Source organism: Bombina bombina, chromosome 6, assembly GCF_027579735.1.
Source record: "Bombina bombina isolate aBomBom1 chromosome 6, aBomBom1.pri, whole genome shotgun sequence".
In the NCBI taxonomy this organism is placed as follows: Eukaryota; Metazoa; Chordata; class Amphibia; order Anura; family Bombinatoridae; genus Bombina; species Bombina bombina.
In genome coordinates this window covers 619,953,096-619,972,766 of record NC_069504.1, presented here as the reverse complement: position 1 = coordinate 619,972,766, position 19,671 = coordinate 619,953,096, and the positions used below count along the sequence as shown (strand labels likewise).

The following is a 19,671-nucleotide window of genomic DNA, read 5'->3' as shown; positions in this document are numbered from 1 at the left end:
TTTGTTCAGCAAGGTTACCTTCTACAACCAATTTCATGCATTGTTCCTGTCACTACAGCAGCGTGTTTCTGGTTCGAAGAACTAGAAAAGTCGCTCAATAAAGACTCTTCGTATGAGGAGGTTATGGACAGAGTTCAAGCACTTAAATTGGCTAACTCTTTTATCTTAGACGCCACTTTGCAATTAGCTAGATTAGCGGCAAAAAATTCAGGTTTTGCTATTGTGGCGCGCAGAGCGCTTTGGCTAAAGTCTTGGTCAGCGGATGTGTCTTCCAAGAACAAATTGCTTAACATCCCTTTCAAAGGTAAAACGCTGTTTGGCCCTGACTTGAAAGAGATTATTTCAGACATCACTGGGGGAAATGGCCACGCCCTTCCTCAGGATAGGTCTTTTAAGGCTAAAAATAAGCCAAATTTTCGTCCCTTTCGCAGAAACGGACCAGCCTCAAATTCTACACCCTCTAAGCAAGAGGGTAATAGTTCTCAAACCAAACCAGCCTGGAGACCGATGCAAGGCTGGAACAAGGGTAAGCAGGCCAAGAAACCTGCCACTGCTACTAAAACAGCATGAAGTGTTGGCCCCCGATCCGGGACCGGATCTGGTGGGGGGCAGACTCTCTCTCTTTGCTCAGGCTTGGGCAAGAGATGTTCAGGATCCTTGGGCGCTAGAAATAGTTTCTCAAGGTTATCTCCTGGAATTCAAGGAACTACCCCTAAGGGGGAGGTTCCACAGGTCTCAATTGTCTTCAAACCAAATAAAAAGACAGGCATTCTTACATTGTGTAGAAGACCTGTTAAGAATGGGAGTGATTCATCCTGTTCCATTAGGAGAACAAGGGATGGGGTTTTACTCCAATCTGTTCATAGTTCCCAAAAAAGAAGGAACATTCAGACCAATTTTAGATCTCAAGATTCTAAACAAATTTCTCAGGGTTCCATCGTTCAAGATGGAAACCATTCGAACAATTCTTCCTACCATCCAGGAAGGTCAATTCATGACCACGGTGGATTTAAAGGATGCGTATCTACATATTCCTATCCACAAGGAACATCATCGGTTCCTAAGGTTCGCCTTTCTGGACAAGCATTACCAGTTTGTGGCACTTCCATTCGGATTAGCCACTGCTCCAAGGATTTTCACAAAGGTACTAGGGTCCCTTCTAGCGGTGCTAAGACCAAGGGGCATTGCAGTAGTACCTTACTTGGATGACATACTGATTCAAGCGTCGTCTCTGTCAAAAGCAAAGGCTCATACGGACATTGTCCTAGCCTTTCTCAGATCTCACGGGTGGAAAGTGAACATAGAAAAAAGTTCTCTGTCCCCGTCAACAAGAGTTCCCTTCTTGGGAACAATAATAGACTCCTTAGAAATGAAGATTTTTCTGACAGAGGCCAGAAAATCAAAACTTCTAAGCTCTTGTCAAGTACTTCATTCTGTTCTTCTTCCTTCCATAGCGCAGTGCATGGAAGTAATAGGTTTGATGGTTGCGGCAATGGACATAGTTCCTTTTGCACGAATTCATCTAAGACCATTACAACTGTGCATGCTCAGACAGTGGAATGGGGATTATACAGACTTGTCTCCGACGATCCAAGTAGATCAAAGAACCAGAGATTCACTCCGTTGGTGGCTGAACCTGGACAACCTGTCACAGGGAATGAGCTTCCGCAGACCAGAGTGGGTCATTGTCACGACCGACGCCAGTCTGGTGGGCTGGGGCGCGGTCTGAGAACCCCTGAAAGCTCAGGGTCTATGGTCTCGGGAAGAATCTCTTCTCCCGATAAACATTCTGGAACTGCGAGCGATATTCAATGCTCTCAAAGCTTGGCCTCAACTAGCAAAGGCCAAATTCATAAGGTTTCAATCAGACAACATGACGACTGTTGCATATATCAACCATCAGGGGGGAACAAGGAGTTCCCTGGCGATGGAGGAAGTGACCAAAATAATTCAATGGGTGGAGAATCACTCCTGCCACTTGTCTGCAATCCACATCCCAGGAGTGGAAAATTGGGAAGCGGATTTTCTGAGTCGTCAGACTTTCCATCCGGGGGAGTGGGAACTCCATCAGGAAATCTTTGCCCAAATAACTCAATTATGGGGCATTCCAGACATGGACCTGATGGCGTCTCGTCAGAACTTCAAGGTTCCTTGCTACGGGTCCAGATCCAGGGATCCCAGGGCGACTCTAGTAGATGCACTGATAGCGCCTTGGACCTTCAACCTAGCTTATGTATTCCCACCGTTTCCTCTCATTCCCAGGCTGGTAGCCAGGATCAATCAGGAGAGGGCTTCGGTGATCTTGATAGCTCCTGCGTGGCCACGCAGAACTTGGTATGCAGACCTGGTGAATATGTCATCGGCTCCACCATGGAAGCTACCTTTGAGACAGGACCTTCTTGTTCAAGGTCCATTCGAACATCCGAATCTGGCTTCACTCCAACTGACTGCTTGGAGATTGAACGCTTGATTTTATCAAAGCGTGGGTTTTCAGATTCTGTCATTGATACTCTTGTTCAGGCTAGAAAGCCTGTAACTAGGAAAATTTACCATAAAATATGGAAAAAATATATTTGTTGGTGTGAATCTAAAGGATTCCCATGGAACAAGATAAAAATTCCTAAGATTCTATCCTTTCTACAGGAGGGTTTGGAGAAAGGATTATCTGCAAGTTCTTTGAAGGGACAGATTTCTGCTTTATCTGTTTTACTTCACAAAAAACTGGCGGCTGTGCCAGATGTTCAAGCTTTTGTTCAGGCTCTGGTTAGAATCAAGCCTGTTTACAAACCTTTGACTCCTCCTTGGAGTCTCAATTTAGTTCTTTCAGTTCTTCAAGGGGTTCCGTTTGAACCCTTACATTCCGTAGATATTAAGTTACTATCTTGGAAAGTTTTGTTTTTGGTTGCAATTTCTTCTGCTAAAAGAGTTTCAGAGTTATCTGCTCTGCAGTGTTCTCCTCCTTATCTGGTGTTCCATGCAGATAAGGTGGTTTTGCGTACTAAACCTGGTTTTCTTCCGAAAGTTGTTTCTAACAAAAACATTAACCAGGAGATAGTTGTGCCTTCTTTGTGTCCGAATCCAGTTTCAAAGAAGGAACGTTTGTTACACAATTTGGATGTAGTTCGTGCTCTAAAATTCTATTTAGAGGCTACAAAGGATTTCAGACAAACATCTTCTTTGTTTGTTGTTTATTCTGGTAAAAGGAGAGGTCAAAAAGTAACTTCTACCTCTCTCTCTTTTTGGCTTAAAAGCATCATCCGATTGGCTTATGAGACTGCCGGACGGCAGCCTCCTGAAAGAATCACAGCTCACTCCACTAGGGCTGTGGCTTCCACATGGGCCTTCAAGAACGAGGCTTCTGTTGATCAGATATGTAAGGCAGCGACTTGGTCTTCACTGCACACTTTTACCAAATTTTACAAATTTGATACTTTTGCTTCTTCTGAGGCTATTTTTGGGAGAAAGGTTTTGCAAGCCGTGGTGCCTTCCATCTAGGTGACCTGATTTGCTCCCTCCCATCATCCGTGTCCTAAAGCTTTGGTATTGGTTCCCACAAGTAAGGATGACGCCGTGGACCGGACACACCTATGTTGGAGAAAACAGAATTTATGCTTACCTGATAAATTACTTTCTCCAACGGTGTGTCCGGTCCACGGCCCGCCCTGGTTTTTTTAATCAGGTCTGATGAATTATTTTCTCTAACTACAGTCACCACGGTATCATATGATTTCGCCTATGCATATTCCTCCTTTACGTCGGTCGAATGACTGGGGTAGGCGGAGCCTAGGAGGGATCATGTGACCAGCTTTGCTGGGCTCTTTGCCATTTCCTGTTGGGGAAGAGAATATCCCACAAGTAAGGATGACGCCGTGGACCGGACACACCGTTGGAGAAAGTAATTTATCAGGTAAGCATAAATTCTGTTTTAAAATAGAACACCACTTTCTGCAAAACTCAATTTGATCTACCTAATGTCGGAACATTGTTAATCCTAAAACCTCTAGGAATTTGTTTATTCTTGTGGTAACTAGATAAGTATACTGCATGTAGGTGGAAATCTATTTTAAATTTTTCTTTTACAAGATATGACGAGTCAACGGATTTCATCCTTATGGGATAACGCCTCCTGATTAGCAGGAAGTGGCAAAGAGCACCACAGCAGAGCTGTATGTATAGCTCCTCCCTTTCCTCCCACTCCAGTCATTCTCTTTGCCTGTGTTAGTGATAGGAAGAGGTAAAGTGAGGTGTTAGTTTAGATCCTTCAATCAAGAAGTTTTTTATTTTAAAATGGTGCCAGTGAGTACTATTTTTCTCAGGGAGAAATCATCCGTCACCTAATCCCTAAGAGGAGTGGAGACATTTTATTTTTCTGCCCTGATGTTAATGATCTTAGCAAACGTTATCTAAGATCCATACTGGTTCCCACAGAGCAGCTGAAGGTAATGTAAAGAAAAATCTTCAGTGTGGAGAACGGTGTCATGCTACAAGAAGCATTGAGGTATGTTCAGTCTTTTGTTTTCTGGGGAGACTTGATACATCAGAACAGGCTGACATTCCCTAACTGGGAAGGGGTAATCAGTATGCACTATAAGAAAGAATGGTGTTCCTGGAATTCCCTTTATTGTACTTATTTAATAGTGTGCTGTTTTCACTTTAAATTTTCTGTGTGGGCTGACGCTGGGAGATGCGGTTCTGGCTTCGTTATTTTATGGTTATAACTGGCTGACGGGACTTTATTCTCTGAGATGCGCTTTAGTGTTTATAAGAGGGGCACATGGCTTTTGTATATGGAGACCGACGTGTTAGTTATTTACCCATGCGGGTCTTGGTACGGCTAAGAGTTACGCCCACGGTGGACGGGGCCTATTTTCATGCGCTCAGGCGGGCAGTGTGTTTTCCGTATCGGCAGCAAAGTCCTGAGGCTCCGGTGGGGCCTAGCTCAGTTTTACAATCATAGGGCCCAGAAAGACTTGAAACCGTTTTCTTCAGTGTGATCTGGGGGAAGGTAGGCGCCGCAGCAGAGCTGTGGCAAGGTGCAGGGGCCTGGATTGCTATAAATTAATAAAGCTCATAAAGTTGTTATAAATTGATATACTATATACCCTAACAAGTGGTGCAATATTGTTAAGCTATTTTGGGCACATTAGGACATTTTTTACTGCTGCAAAAGTTGTTTTTGTGATAACAGAAACATTTTTGCTTTTTTATTATTTAAAGGTGCAGTACACTTTTTAGTTAAAAATTTTTTTGTATTTGTTTTGACTTAAGAGTACAATATATCAAATAAAGAACAACTATTATTGCTATTGCTAGTCTGTTTAACATGTCTGAACTTGAGGAAACTACTTGTTCTGTGTTTAGATGCCATTGTGGAACCCCCTCTTACTTTTTGTCCCTCATGTACTGAAAGGGCCTTACAATGTAAAGAGCAAATTTTCTTTAAGGAAAGTGTGCCTAAGGATGATTCTCAATCTGATGAGAATCGGGGTATGTCTCTAAATTCTCCCCAAGCGTCACAACCTTTAATGCCCACCCAAGCGACGACGAGTTCTTCAACCGCGTATACTTCATTTACTCTGCAGGATATGGCTGCAGTTATGTCATCTACCCTTACAGAGGTTTTATCTAAGTTGCCAGTGTTACAGGGCAAACGCAGCAGGGCAGAAGTCAATGTGAATACTGCGACCTCTGATGCTTTGTTGGTTATTTCCGATGTACCCTCACAGGGATCTGTATTGGGGGTCAGGGAACTTCTGTCTGAGAGGGAACTTTCCGATTCGGGAAGTGTGTTACCTCAAACGGATTCGGACGTCATGTCCTTTTAGATTTAAGCTTGAACACCTCCGCCTGTTACTTCGGGAGGTTTTAGCGACTCTGGATGATTGTGACTATTGTGGTACCACCAGAGAAATTGTGTAAGATGGACAAATACTTAGAGGTGCCTGCTTACTCTGATGTTTTTCCGGTTCCTAAGAGAATCTCGGAAATTATTACGCGGGAATGGGAAAGACCGGGTATCCCGTACTCACATTCTCCTAATTTTAAGAAAATGTATCCCATATCTGACACTGTTCGGGACTCTTGGCAACAGTCCCTAAGGTGGAGAGAGCTATATCTACCCTGGCTAAGCATACAACTATTCCTATTGAGGACATTCAAAGACCCTATATATAAGAAATTGGAGGGTATTCTAAAAAAGTTATTTATTCATCAGGGTTTCCTTTTACAACCGACAGCCTGCATTGTACCAGTTACCACTGCGGCGGCCTTCTGGTTTGACGCCTTAGAAAAGTCTCTTAAAGGGACACTGTACCCAAAAATTTTCTTTTGTGATTCAGATTGAGCATGAAATTTTAAGCAACTTTCTAATTTACTCCTATTATCAAATTTTCTTCATTCTCTTGGTATCTTTATTTGAAATGCAAAAATGTAAGTTTAGATGCCGGCCCATTTTTGGTGAACAACCTGGGTTGTCCTTGCTGATTGGTGGATACATTCATCCACCAATAAAAAAGTGCTGTCCAGAGTACTGAAACCAAAAAAAAGCTTAGATGCCTTCTTTTTCAAATAATGATAGCAAGAGAACAAAGAAAAAATTATAATAGGAGTAAATTAGAAAGTTGCTTAAAATTGCATGCTCTTTCTGAATTACAAAAGAAAAAAAATTGGGTACAGTGTCCCTTTAAGACTGAGACTCCTTTTAGAGGACATTTTAGATAGAATTAAGGCTCTTAGGCTGGCTAATTCTTTTATTATGGATGCCGCCTTTCAGATTGCCAAATTGGCGGCTAAGAATGCCGGATTTGCCATTTTAGCGCGTAGAGCGTTATGGTTAAAATCTTGGTCGGCTGATGTTTCATCTAAGTCAAAGCTTTTGGCTATTCCTTTCAAAGGAAAAACCCTATTCGGACCTGACTTGAAAGAAATCATTTCTGACATTACGGGAGGTAAGGGTCATCTCCTACCTCAGGATAGAACAGCTAAACTGAGGAGTAAACAAAATAATTTTCTCTTGTAAGATGTATCGAGTCCACCGATTCATCCATACTTGTGGGATATTCTCCTTCCCTACAGGAAGTGGCAGAGAGAGCACCCACAGTAGAGCTGTCTATATAGCTCCTCCCTTAGCTCCACCCCCAGTCATTCTCTCTGCCTGCTTAACTGCTAGGAAGGGCAAAGTGAGTGTGGTGACAAAAATGTTAGTTTTTATTTTCTCAAGCAAAAGTTTGTTATTTTAAATGGTACCGGTGTGTACTATTTACTCTCTGGCAGAAAAGGGATGAAGATTTCTGCAAAGAAGATGATGATTTTGTAACTAAGATCCACTGCTGTTCTCACAAGGGCTGAAGAATACAGGAAAACTTCAGTTGGGGGAACAGTTTGCAGGCTAAACTGCATTAAGGTATGTTCAGTCTGTTTTTCTAGACAGACTGTGTTATTTCTAGAAAAGGCTGGCAATATCCCCATGAGGGAAAGGTAAGCTGTATTCAGTAAAAGAGGAATCCAAGCTTGCATAAAGGGCTCATAGTTAATGGTGAAACTAATAGGAAAAAACATTTTGGTTTAGTTACAAATAAAACGTTGAGGGACTTTAAGGGTTTTTTGTGGCTTGTTTAAGGGTTATTAACCCACATGGCTAGTTTAAGAAACACTTTGTTGTTGTTTTTTAGGCCCCATAACATTGAGTGAGGTGGGAGGGGCCTATTTTCAGTTGCACAGTTTATTTACCTCAGAAGCATCCAGCTACTTCTCCTGAGATTCCTGCTGTATTTGAGGGCTGTAAAGAGGTTTTTCCCCCACAAATCGTTCCTAAAAGGGCAGGTAGGCGCCACAGCAGAGCTGTGGCAAGGTGCTGAATGTTATTTTACCGGTTTGTAAGTTTTTTTTCAATCTGGTTTTTACATTAAGGGGTTAATTGATTATTTGCATAGTTGTGCAAAGTTACTAAGGCTTTATGATGCTACTGTAAAAATTTTGTTGTGTTTACTGCTTTTTTACACTGTTTTGCAGAGTTTGTGCAGCTTTTTTTCTCTTAAAGGCACAGTACCGTTTTTGTTTAAAGTGTTATTTACTTTGATTAAAGTGTTTTCCAAGCTTGCTTGTTACATTACTAGCCTCTTTAACATGTCTGACACCAAGGATAATCCTTGTTCTATGTGTTTAGAAGCCATTGTGGAACTCCCTCTTAGAATGTGTCCCACTTGCACTGATATGTCTATAAATTATAAAGAGCATATTTTAGCACTTAAAAATATTGCAATAGATGATTCTCAGTTAGAAGGAAATGAGGGTTTAGCATCTAGCTCTCCCCAAGTGTCACAACCAGCAACGCCCGCACAAGTGACGCCAAGTACCTCTAGTGCGTCTAATTTATTTACTTTACAGGATATGGCCACAGTTATGAATAAAACCCTCACAGGAGTTTACTCTAAACTGCCTGGTTTATAAGGAAAGCGTGTCAGCTCTGGGTTAAGAACAAATGCTGAGCCGTCTGACGCTTTAGTAGCCGTGTCCGATATACCCTCACAATGTTCTGAAGTAGGGGTAAGGGATTTGTTAACTGAGGGAGAGATTTCAGATTCAGGAAAGACGCTCCCTCAGACAGATTCTGATATGACGGCCTTTAAATTTAAGCTTGAACACCTCCGCTTATTGCTCAAGGAGGTATTAGCTACTCTAGACGATTGCGACCCTATAGTGGTCCCAGAGAAATTGTGTAAAATGGACAGATACTTAGAGGTTCCTGTTTACACTGATATTTTTCCAGTCCCTAAGAGGATTGTGACTATTATTACTAAGGAGTGGGATAGACCAGGTATTCCGTTCGCTCCCCCTCCTGTTTTTAAGAAAATGTTTCCTATATCGGACACCATACAGGACTCGTGGCAGACTGTTCCTAAGGTGGAGGGAGCTATTTCTACTATTGCTAAGCGTACAACTATACCTATCGAAGACAGTTGTGCTTTCAAAGATCCTATGGATAAAAAATTAGCGGGTCTCCTAAAGAAAATTTAATTTGTGGACTTGATACATCGCAAGAGAAAGAAATTTATCAGGTAAGCATTAATTCTGTGTGTGTTTATATATTTATATATATATATATATATATATATATATATATATATATATATAGATATAGATATAGATGATATAGATATAGAGAGATATATATAGATATATATATATATATATATATATATATATATATACACACGTACACATTTTGTGATTCCATTCTGAAATTGAGCTTTTTAGTTCCTGTTAGAAATAGAAGTGCAGAACACTGTTTTATTCCACACAGCCATTGGCTGCACACTCTATGATCCCAATAAAGGACAAAGGACCAGCCCTAGTGGAGTCACAAAATATATAAATTATAGTGAGCAAAATAAAACTTTATTCTCATTGTCCAATATGTTTATATGTTTGTATATAAAAAGTGTGTGAGTGTATATACAATGTACAGTTCATTAACACATTTCATTCCTTTTGTAATAAATGTAAATGCAATTATTACAGCTACAAAGAAGATGATGACTTTGAGACTGATTCAGATGACTTGATTGAAATGGGGGGAGATGAAGGAGAAGAACAACAGGAGGAGAATCAAGAGACTATAGAGAAAGTATTGGACTCTAGGTTTGGAAAGAAAGGGGGTAAGGAATGTTTTCTTGTATACCTCTTGTAACAAGCCACCAACAGCTTTCTAAAAGTTAACAGTGCAGCATAGCAATTGCATAGCATATGTCAGGTTAGTGCACATGAAGAATTGCTAACTTTAATGCACTTTAATGAAATATTGAAAATAAAATATTAAAACTTAATAATTAAAAATTACTATACATGCTGTAAAGAATTCTAAATTTTTTTATATATATATATATACATATATATATATATATATATATGAATTCTAAATTTATATATATATATATATATATATATATATGCGCAGTATGTAACTTTTAATAATTGTTGTTAATATTTCTTCTACAAGATACGACGAATCCACGGATTTCATCCTTACTTGTGGGATATTATCCTCCTGCTAACAGGAAGTGGCAAAGAGCACCACACCAGAGCTGTGTATATATAGCTCCTCCCTTCCCCTCCACCTCTAGTCATTCTCTTTGCCTGTGTTATACTAGGAAGAGGTAAAGTGAGGTGTTAGTTTTATTTTCTTCAATCAAGAAGTTTTTTTATTTTAAATGGTACCGGTGTGTACTATTTTCCTCAGGGGGTTATAGAAGAAGATTTCTGCCCTGAGGTTGATGATCTTAGCAGCTGTAACTAAGATCCACGTTGGTTCCCACAAGACTTCTGAAGGTAACATAAGGACATCTTCAGTGTGGAGAACGGTTTCATGCTACAAGCAGCATTAAGGTATGTGCAGCCCATTATAAGGGCATGATATGACACTCTGGGAGAGGCATAAAGGCAGTAAAACGATGGTGTTTTAATTGTATAACCAGCATGACTTGCTGGGATGTGTTTGGGGTGTTTTAGTGTTCCACTTAGCTTGTGTCCAAAACCGCTTCTCCATGCGGTTGTGTTTGGGCCTACTCTGACATCGGCCATAAGGGGCGGGGCTTGTTTTTGCGCTCTCAGATGCGCACTTCCTTCTGACTGAGAAGCAGCAAGCAGTAACTCCGGTTGCTCCTGGACTGGGGTTCTCTGGTCCGGAGTGTTGACTAATCATTTCGAAGTACCCTGGGGGCAGGTAGGCGCCACAGCAGAGCAGGGGGTATTTTTGTGTAAACTGATATTTTTTCTGATCTATGTCACTTTAGAGCCTTTTTTTCTCCCCTTACTCTTGGGGTGCAGTAATTTTTGGATAAACCAATAAGTTTAAGTTCATTTTTGAGACAAATTGACGTTATTTAATCAGTTTTGGAAAAATTGTTCACTTTTTATTTCTTTAAGGCGCAGTACACGTTTTTCCAAAATGTATTTAAAGCAATAAATAAAGTGTTTAAACGACTTCTGTGGTTATTACTAGTCTGTTCAACATGTCTGACATTGAGGAATCTCATTGTTCTATGTGTTTAGAAGCTATTGTGGAACCCCCTCTTACATTGTGTACCTCTTGTACTGGAAGGGCCTTACATTGTAAAGACCATATTTTAGGTCAAGAAAGTGTGCCTAAGGATGATTCTCAGTCAGGATATGCCATCCAATTCTCCCCAAGTGTCACAACCTTTAACGCCCACACAAGCGACGCAAAGTACCTCTAGTGCGTCTAATTCCTTTACTCTGCAGGAGATGGCTGCAGTTATGTCAACTACCCTTACAGAGGTATTATCTAAATTACCAGTGTTACAGGGTAAACGCAGTAGGTCAGGTATTAATGTGAATACTGAATCATCTGATGCTTTATTAGCTATTTCCGATGTACCCTCACAGTGTTCTGAGTTGGGGGTCAGGGAATTGCTGTCTGAGGGAGAGCTTTTAGAGTCAGGGAATGTGTTACCTCAGACATATTCGCACGTTGCATCCTTTAAATTTAAGCTTGAACACCTCCGCCTGTTACTTCGGGAGGTTTTAGTGACTCTGGATGATTGTGACCCTATTGTGATACCACCAGAGAAATTGTGTAAAATGGACAAATATCTAGAGGTGCCTACTTACACTGATGTTTTTCCAGTTCCTAAAAGAATTTTGGAAATTATAAAAAAGGAATGGGATAGACCAGGTATACCATTTTCTCCCCCTCCTAATTTTAAGAAAATGTTTCCCATATCAGAGACCATTCGGGACTCGTGGCAAACGGTCCCTAAGGTAGAGGGAGCTATATCTACCCTGGCTAAGCGTACAACTATACCCATCGAGGACAGTTGTGCTTTCAAAGACCCCATGGATAAAAAGTTAGAGGGCCTTCTAAAGAAATTATTTATTAATCAGGGTTTCTCCAACATAGGTGTGTCCGGTCCACGGCGTCATCCTTACTTGTGGGATATTCTCCTCCCCAACAGGAAATGGCAAAGAGCCCAGCAAAGCTGGCCATATAGTCCCTCCCAGGCTCCGCCTACCCCAGTCATTCTCTTTGCCGTTGCACAGGCAACATCTCCACGGAGATGGCTAAGAGTTTTTTTGGTGTTTAAATGTAGTTTTATTCTTCAATCAAGAGTTTGTTATTTTAAAATAGTGCTGGTATGTACTATTTACTCTGAAACAGAAAAGAGATGAAGATTTCTGTTTGTAAGAGGAAAATGATTTTAGCAACCGTTACTAAAATCGATGGCTGTTTCCACACAGGACTGTTGAGATGAATTAACTTCAGTTGGGGGAAACAGTGAGCAGACTTTTGCTGCTTGAGGTATGACACATTTCTAACAAGACTTGGTAATGCTGGAAGCTGTCATTTTCCCTATGGGAACCGGTAAGCCATTTTCTTAGTTTAGTATAAGAATAAAGGGCTTCATTAGGGCTTAAAAAACTGGTAGACATTTTTCTGGGCTAAAACGATTACTTTACTAAGCATATTTGGCAGATTATAACTATTAATAGTTATTATAATCTTGGGGATTGTTTTAAAAAAACGGCAGGCACTGTATTGGACACCTTTTTCACTGGGGGCCTTTTCTAGTCATAGGCAGAGCCTCATTTTCGCGCCACTAATGCGCAGTTGTTTTTGGAAAGCAAGGCATGCAGATGCATGTGTGAGGAGCTAAGAACCACTGAAAAAGCTTATAGAAGGCATCATTTGGTATCGTATTCCCCTCTGGGCTTGGTTGGGTCTCAGCAAAGCAGATACCTGGGACTGTATAGGGGTTAAATGTAAAAACGGCTCCGGTTCCGTTATTTTAAGGGTTAAAGCTTTCAAATTTGGTGTGCAATACTTTTAAGGCTTTAAGATACTGTGGTGAAATTTTGGTGAATTTTGAACAATTCCTTCATACTTTTTCACAATTCAGTAATAAAGTGTGTTCAGTTTAAAATTTAAAGTGACAGTAACGGTTTTATTGTAAAACGTTTTTTGTGCTTTGTTGACAAGTTTAAGCCTGTTTAACATGTCTGAACCATCAGATAACGATGTTCTATATGTATGAAAGCCAAGGTTTCTCCCCATTTAAATATATGTGATAATTGTGTCATAGTGTCCAAACAAAGTAGGGACAATAATGCCATAGATAATGATATTGCCCATGATGATTCCTCAAATTAGGGGAGTAAGCATCGTACTGCATCATCCCCTTCTGTGTCTACGCCAGTTTTGCCCACACAAGAGGCCCCTAGTACATCTAGTGCGCCAATACTTATTACCATGCAACAATTAACGGCTGTAATGGATAATTCTATTGCAAACATTTTATCCAAAATGCCTACTTATCAGAGAAAGCGCGATTGCTCTGTTTTAAACACTGAAGAGCAAGAGGACGCTGATGATAACTGTTCTGACATGCCCTCACACCAATCTGAAGGGGCCAGGAGGGAGATTTTGTCTGAGGGAGAAATTTCAGATTCAGGGAAAATTTCTCAACAAGCTGAACCTGATGTTGTAACATTTAAATTTAAATTAGAACATCTCCACGCACTACTTAAGGAGGTATTATCTACTCTGGATGATTGTGACAATTTGGTCATTCCAAAGAAATTATGTAAGATGGACAAGTTCCTAGAGGTTCCGGTGTCCCCTGATGCTTTTCCTATACCCAAGCGGGTGGCGGACATAGTAAATAAGGAGTGGGAAAGGCCCGGCATACCTTTTTGTTCCTCCCCCTATATTTAAGAAATTATTTCCTATAGTCGACCCCAGAAAGGACTTATGGCAGACAGTCCCCAAGGTCGAGGGGGCGGTTTCTACTCTAAACAAACGCACTTCTATTCCTATAGAAGATAGTTGTGCTTTCAAGATCCTATGGATAAAAAGTTAGAGGGTTTGCTTAAAAAGATGTTTGTTCAGCAAGGTTACCTTCTACAACCAATTTCATGCATTGTTCCTGTCACTACAGCTGCGTGTTTATGGTTCGAAGAACTAGAAAAGTCGCTCAATAAAGAATCTTCGTATGAGGAGGTTATGGACAGAGTTCAAGCACTTAAATTGGCTAACTCTTTTATTTTAGATGCCGCTTTGCAATTAGCTAGATTAGCGGCGAATAATTCAGGGTTTGCTATCGTGGCGCGCAGAGCGCTTTGGCTAAAGTCTTGGTCAGCGGATGTGTCCTCCAAGACCAAATTGCTTAACATCCCTTTCAAGGGTAAAACACTGTTGGGCCCTGACTTGAAAGAGATTATTTCAGACATCACTGGGGGAAAGGGCCACGCCCTTCCTCAGGATAGGTCTTTTAAGGCTAAAAATAAGCCTCAAATTCTACACCCTCTAAGTAAGAGGGTAATACTTCTCAAACCAAGCCAGCCTGGAGACCGATGCAAGGCTGGTACAAGGGTAAGCAGGCCAAGAAACCTGCCACTGCTACCAAAACAGCGTGAAGTGTTGGCCCCCGATCCGGGACCAGATCTGGTGGGGGGCAGACTTTCTCTCTTTGCTCAGGCTTGGGCAAGAGATATTCAGGATCCTTGGGCGCTAGAAATAGTTTCTCAAGGTTATCTCCTGGAATTCAGGGAACTACCCCCAAGGGGAAGGTTCCACAGGTCTCAATTATATTCGAACCAAATAAAAAGACAGGCATTCTTACATTGTGTAGAAGACCTGTCAAGAATGGGAGTGATTCATCCTGTTCCATTAGGAGAACAAGGGATGGGGTTTTACTCCAACCTGTTCATAGTTCCCAAAAAAGAGGGAACATTCAGACCAATTTTAGATCTCAAGATTCTAAACAAGTTTCTAAGGGTTTCATCGTTCAAAATGGAAACCATTCGAACGATCCTTCCTACCATCCAGGAAGGTCAATTCATAACCACGGTGGATTTAAAGGATGCGTACCTACATATTCCTATCCACAAGGAACATCTTCGGTTCCTAAGGTTCGCCTTTCTGGACAAGCATTACCAGTTTGTGGCACTTCCATTCGGATTAGCCACTGCTCCAAGGATTTTCACAAAGGTACTAGGGTCCCTTCTAGCGGTGCTAAGACCAAGGGGCATTGCAGTAGTACCTTACTTGGACGACATCCTGATTCAAGTGTCGTCTCTGTCAAAAGCAAGGGCTCATACGGACATTGTCCTAGCCTTTCTCAGATCTCACAGGTGGAAAGTGAACATAGAAAAAAGTTCTCTGTCCCCGTCAACAAGAGTTCCCTTCTTGGGAACAATAATAGTTTCCTTAGAAATGAAGATTTTTCTGACAGAGGCCAGAAAATCAAACTTCTAAGCTCTTGTCAGGTACTTCATTCTGTTCTTCTTCCTTCCATAGCACAGTGCATGGAAGTAATATGTTTGATGGTTGCGGCAATGGACATAGTTCCTTTTGCACGAATTCATCTAAGACCATTACAACTGTGCATGCTCAGACTGTGGAATGGGGATTATACAGACTTGTCTCCGACGATCCAAGTAGATCAAAGGACCAGAGATTCACTCCGTTGGTGGCTGACCCTGGACAACCTGTCACAGGGAATGAGCTTCCGCAGACCAGAGTGGGTCATTGTCACGACCGACGCCAGTCTGGTGGGCTGGGGCGCGGTCTGGGAACCCCTGAAAGCTCAGGGTCTATGGTCTCGGGAAGACTCTCTTCTCCCGATAAACATTCTGGAACTGAGAGCGATTATTCAATGCTCTCAAGGCTTGGCCTCGACTAGCAAAGGCCAAATTCATAAGGTGTCAATCAGACAACATGACGACTGTTGCATATATCAACCATCAGGGGGGAACAAGGAGTTCCCTGGTGATGGAGGAGCATCCGGGGGAGTGGGAACTCCATCCGGAAATCTTTGCCCAAATAACTCAATTATGGGGCATTCCAGACATGGATCTGATGGCCTCTCGTCAGAACTTCAAGGTCCCTTGTTACGGGTCCAAATCCAGGGATCCCAAGGCGACTCTAGTGGATACAATAGTAGCACCTTGGATCTTCAACCTAGCTTATGTATTCCCACCGTTTCCTCTCATTCCCAGGCTGGTAGCCAGGATCAATCAGGAGAGGGCTTCGGTGATCTTGATAGTTCCTGCGTGGCCACGCAGGACTTGGTATGCAGACCTGGTGAATATGTCATCGGCTCCACCATGGAAGCTACCTTTGAGACAGGACCTTCTTGTTCAGGGTCCATTCGAACATCCGAATCTGGTTTCCCTCCAACTGACTGCTTGGAGATTGAACGCTTGATTCTATCAAAGCGTGGGTTTTCAGATTCTGTAATAGATACTCTTATTCAGGCTAGAAAGCCTGTAACTAGAAAAATTTACCATAAAATATTGAAAAAATATATCTGTTGGTGTGAATCTAAAGGATTCCCATGGAACAAGATAAAAATTCCTAAGATTCTTTCCTTTCTACAAGAAGGTTTGGAGAAAGGATTATCTGCAAGTTCTCTGAAGGGACAGATCTCTGCTTTATCTGTTTTACTTCACAAAAGGCTGGCAGCTGTGCCAGACGTTTAAGCGTTTGTTCAGGCTCTGGTTAGAATCAAGCCTGTTTACAGACCTTTGACTCCTCCCTGGAGTCTTAATCTAGTTCTTTCAGTTCTTCAAGGGGTTCCGTTTGAACCCTTACATTCCGTAGATATTAAGTTATTATCGTGGAAAGTTTTGTTTTTTGGTTGCAATTTCTTCTGCTAGAAGAGTTTCTGAGTTATCTGCTCTGCAGTGTTCTCCGCCCTATCTGGTCCATGCAGATAAGGTGGTTTTGCGTACTGAGCCTGGTTTTCTTCCGAAGGTTGTTTCCAACAAAAATATTAACCAGGAGATAGTTGTGCCTTCTTTGTTTCCGAATCCAGTTTCAGAGAAGGAACGTTTGTTACACAATTTGGACGTAGTCCGTGCTCTAAAATTCTATTTAGAGGTTACTGAAGGTTTCAGACAAACATCTTCTTCGTTTGTTGTTTATTCTGGTAAAAGGAGAGGTAAAAAAGCAACTTCTACCTCTCTTTCCTTTTGGCTTAAAAGCATTATCAGATTGGCTTTTGAGACTGCCGGACGGCAGCCTCCTGAAAGTATCACAGCTCACTCCACTAGGGCTGTGGCTTCCACATGGGCCTTCAAGAACGAGGCTCCTGTTGACCAGATATGTAAGGCAGCGACTTGGTCTTCATTGCACTCTTTTGCCAAATTTTACAAATTTTATACTTTTGCTTCTTCGGAGGCTATTTTTGGGAGAAAGGTTTTGCAAGCCGTGGTGCCTTCCGTTTAGGTGACCTGATTTGCTCCCTCCCTTCATCCGTGTCCTAAAGCTTTGGTATTGGTTCCCACAAGTAAGGATGACGCCGTGGACCGGACACACCTATGTTGGAGAAAACAGAATTTATGCTTACCTGATAAATTACTTTCTCCAACGGTGTGCCCGGTCCACGGCCCGCCCTGGTTTTTTAATCAGGTCTGATGAATTATTTTCTCTAACTACAGTCACCACGTTACCATATGGTTTCTCCTATATATATTTCCTCCTGTCCGTCGGTCGAATGACTGGGGTAGGCGGAGCCTGGGAGGGACTATATGGCCAGCTTTGCTGGGCTCTTTGCCATTTCCTGTTGGGGAGGAGAATATCCCACAAGTAAGGATGACGCCGTGGACCGGACACACCGTTGGAGAAAGTAATTTATCAGGTAAGCATAAATTCTGTTTTTATTTTACAACCTATGGCCTGCATTGTTCCAGTAACTACTGCAGCAGCTTTTTGGTTTGAGGCTCTGGAAGAGTCTCTAAAAGTTGAGACTCTGTTAGATGATATTTTGGATAGAATTAAGGCTCTCAAGCTAGCTAATTCTTTCATTACTGATGCTGCTTTTCAAATTGCTAAATTAGCGGCGAAAAATGCAGGATTTGCTATTCTAGCGCGTAGAGCGTTATGGCTCAAATCTTGGTCTGCTGATGTCTCATCACAAACTAAGCTTTTAGCTATTCCTTTTAATGGTAAGACCCTTTTCAGGCCTGAATTGAAGGAAATCATTTCTGACATTACTGAAGGCAAAGGCCATGCCCTACCTCAGGATAAGTCTGTTAAGATGAGGGGTAAACAAAATAATTTTCGCTCCTCTATGAATTATAAAGGAGGACCCTCTGCTTCCTCTTCCTCCACAAAGCAGGAAGGGAATTTTGGCCAATCTCAGTCAGTCTGGAGACCCAAGCAGACTTGGAATAAAGTTAAACAATCCAAGAAGCCTGCTGCTGCTACAAAGACAGCATGAAGGGGCGCCCCCCCATCCGGGACCGGATCTTGTAGGGGGCAGACTGTCTTTCTTTGCCCAGGCTTGGGCAAGAGATGTTCAGGACCCCTGGGCGCTGGAAATAGTGACCCACGGTTATCAATTGGAATTCAAGGATTTTCTCCCAAGAGGGAGATTTCATCTTTCAAGATTATCTGCAGACCAGATAAAAAGAGAGGCGTTCTTACGCTGTGTAAAATACCTTTTTACCATGGGAGTAATTTTTTCCCATTCCAAGATTAGAACAGGGACAGGGGTTCTACTCAAATCTATTTGTGGTTCCCAAAAAAGAGAGTACTTTCAGACCCATCCTAAACCTCAAGTGTCTAAACAAGTTTCTCAAAGTCCCATCGTTCAAAATGGAGACTATACGAACTATACGAATCTTACAAATGATCCAAGAGGATCAATATATGACTACCGTGGACTTGAAGGATGCATTCCACAAGGATCATCATCAGTTTCTAAGGTTTGTGGGAACTCCATCCGGAGGTGTTTGCACAATTGGTTCATCGTTGGGGCAAATCAGAACTGGATCTCATGGCGTCTCGCCAGAACACCAAGCTTTCTTGTTACGGATCCAGGTCCAGGGACCCCAAGGCAACACTGATAGATGCTCTAGCAGCGCCTTGGTCCTTCAACCTGGCTTATGTGTTTCCACCGTTTCCTCTGCTCCCTCGTCTGATTGCCAAAATCAAGCAGGAGAGAGCATCAGTGATCTTGATAGCGCCTGCGTGGCCATGCAGGACTTGGTATGCAGATCTAGTGGACATGTCATCTTTTCCACCATGGACTCTGCCGCTGAGACAGGACCTTCTACTTCAGGGTCCTTTCAACCATCCAAATCTAATTTCTCTGAGGCTGACTGCCTGGAGATTGAACACTTGATTTTATCAAAGCGTGGTTTCTCAGAGTCAGTCATTGATACCTTAATTCAGGCACGAAAGCCTGTCACCAGGATAATCTATCATAAGATATGGCGTAAATATCTTTATTGGTGTGAATCCAAAGGCTACTCATGGAGTAAGGTCAGGATTCCCATGATATTATCTTTTCTCCAAGAAAGATTGGAGAAAGGATTGTCCCAGACGTTCAGGCATTTTGTCAGGCTTTAGTTAGAATCAAGCCTGTGTTTAAACCTGTTGCTCCACCTTGGAGCTTAAATTTGGTTCTTTATTCCATAGATATCAAACTTTTATCTTGGAAAGTTCTTTTTTTGGTAGATATTTCCTCAGCTCGTAGAGTTTCCGAGTTATCTGCCTCACAATGTGATTCTCCTTATCTGATCTTCCATGCAGATAAAGTAGTTCTGCGTACCAAACCTGGGTTTTTACCTAAGGTGGTATCTAATGAGAATATCAATCAAGAGATTGTTGTTCCGTCTTTGTGTCCTAATCCTTCTTCAAAGAAGAAA

At 41.8% G+C, this 19,671-nt stretch overlaps 1 protein-coding gene across 4 annotated transcripts in view; it reads left to right on the top strand.

The window, feature by feature from the left end:
- Nucleotides 1-19,671, top strand: part of CHD2 (chromodomain helicase DNA binding protein 2) — a 1,035,232-nt gene that overhangs the window by 223,197 nt on the left and 792,364 nt on the right. For all 4 annotated transcript variants that reach the window (XM_053717628.1, XM_053717629.1, XM_053717630.1 and 1 more), the window contains one exon: nt 9,520-9,656. In XM_053717628.1, the coding sequence (XP_053573603.1) occupies nt 9,520-9,656 (137 nt within the window). The remainder of the gene's footprint in view (nt 1-9,519; nt 9,657-19,671) is intronic.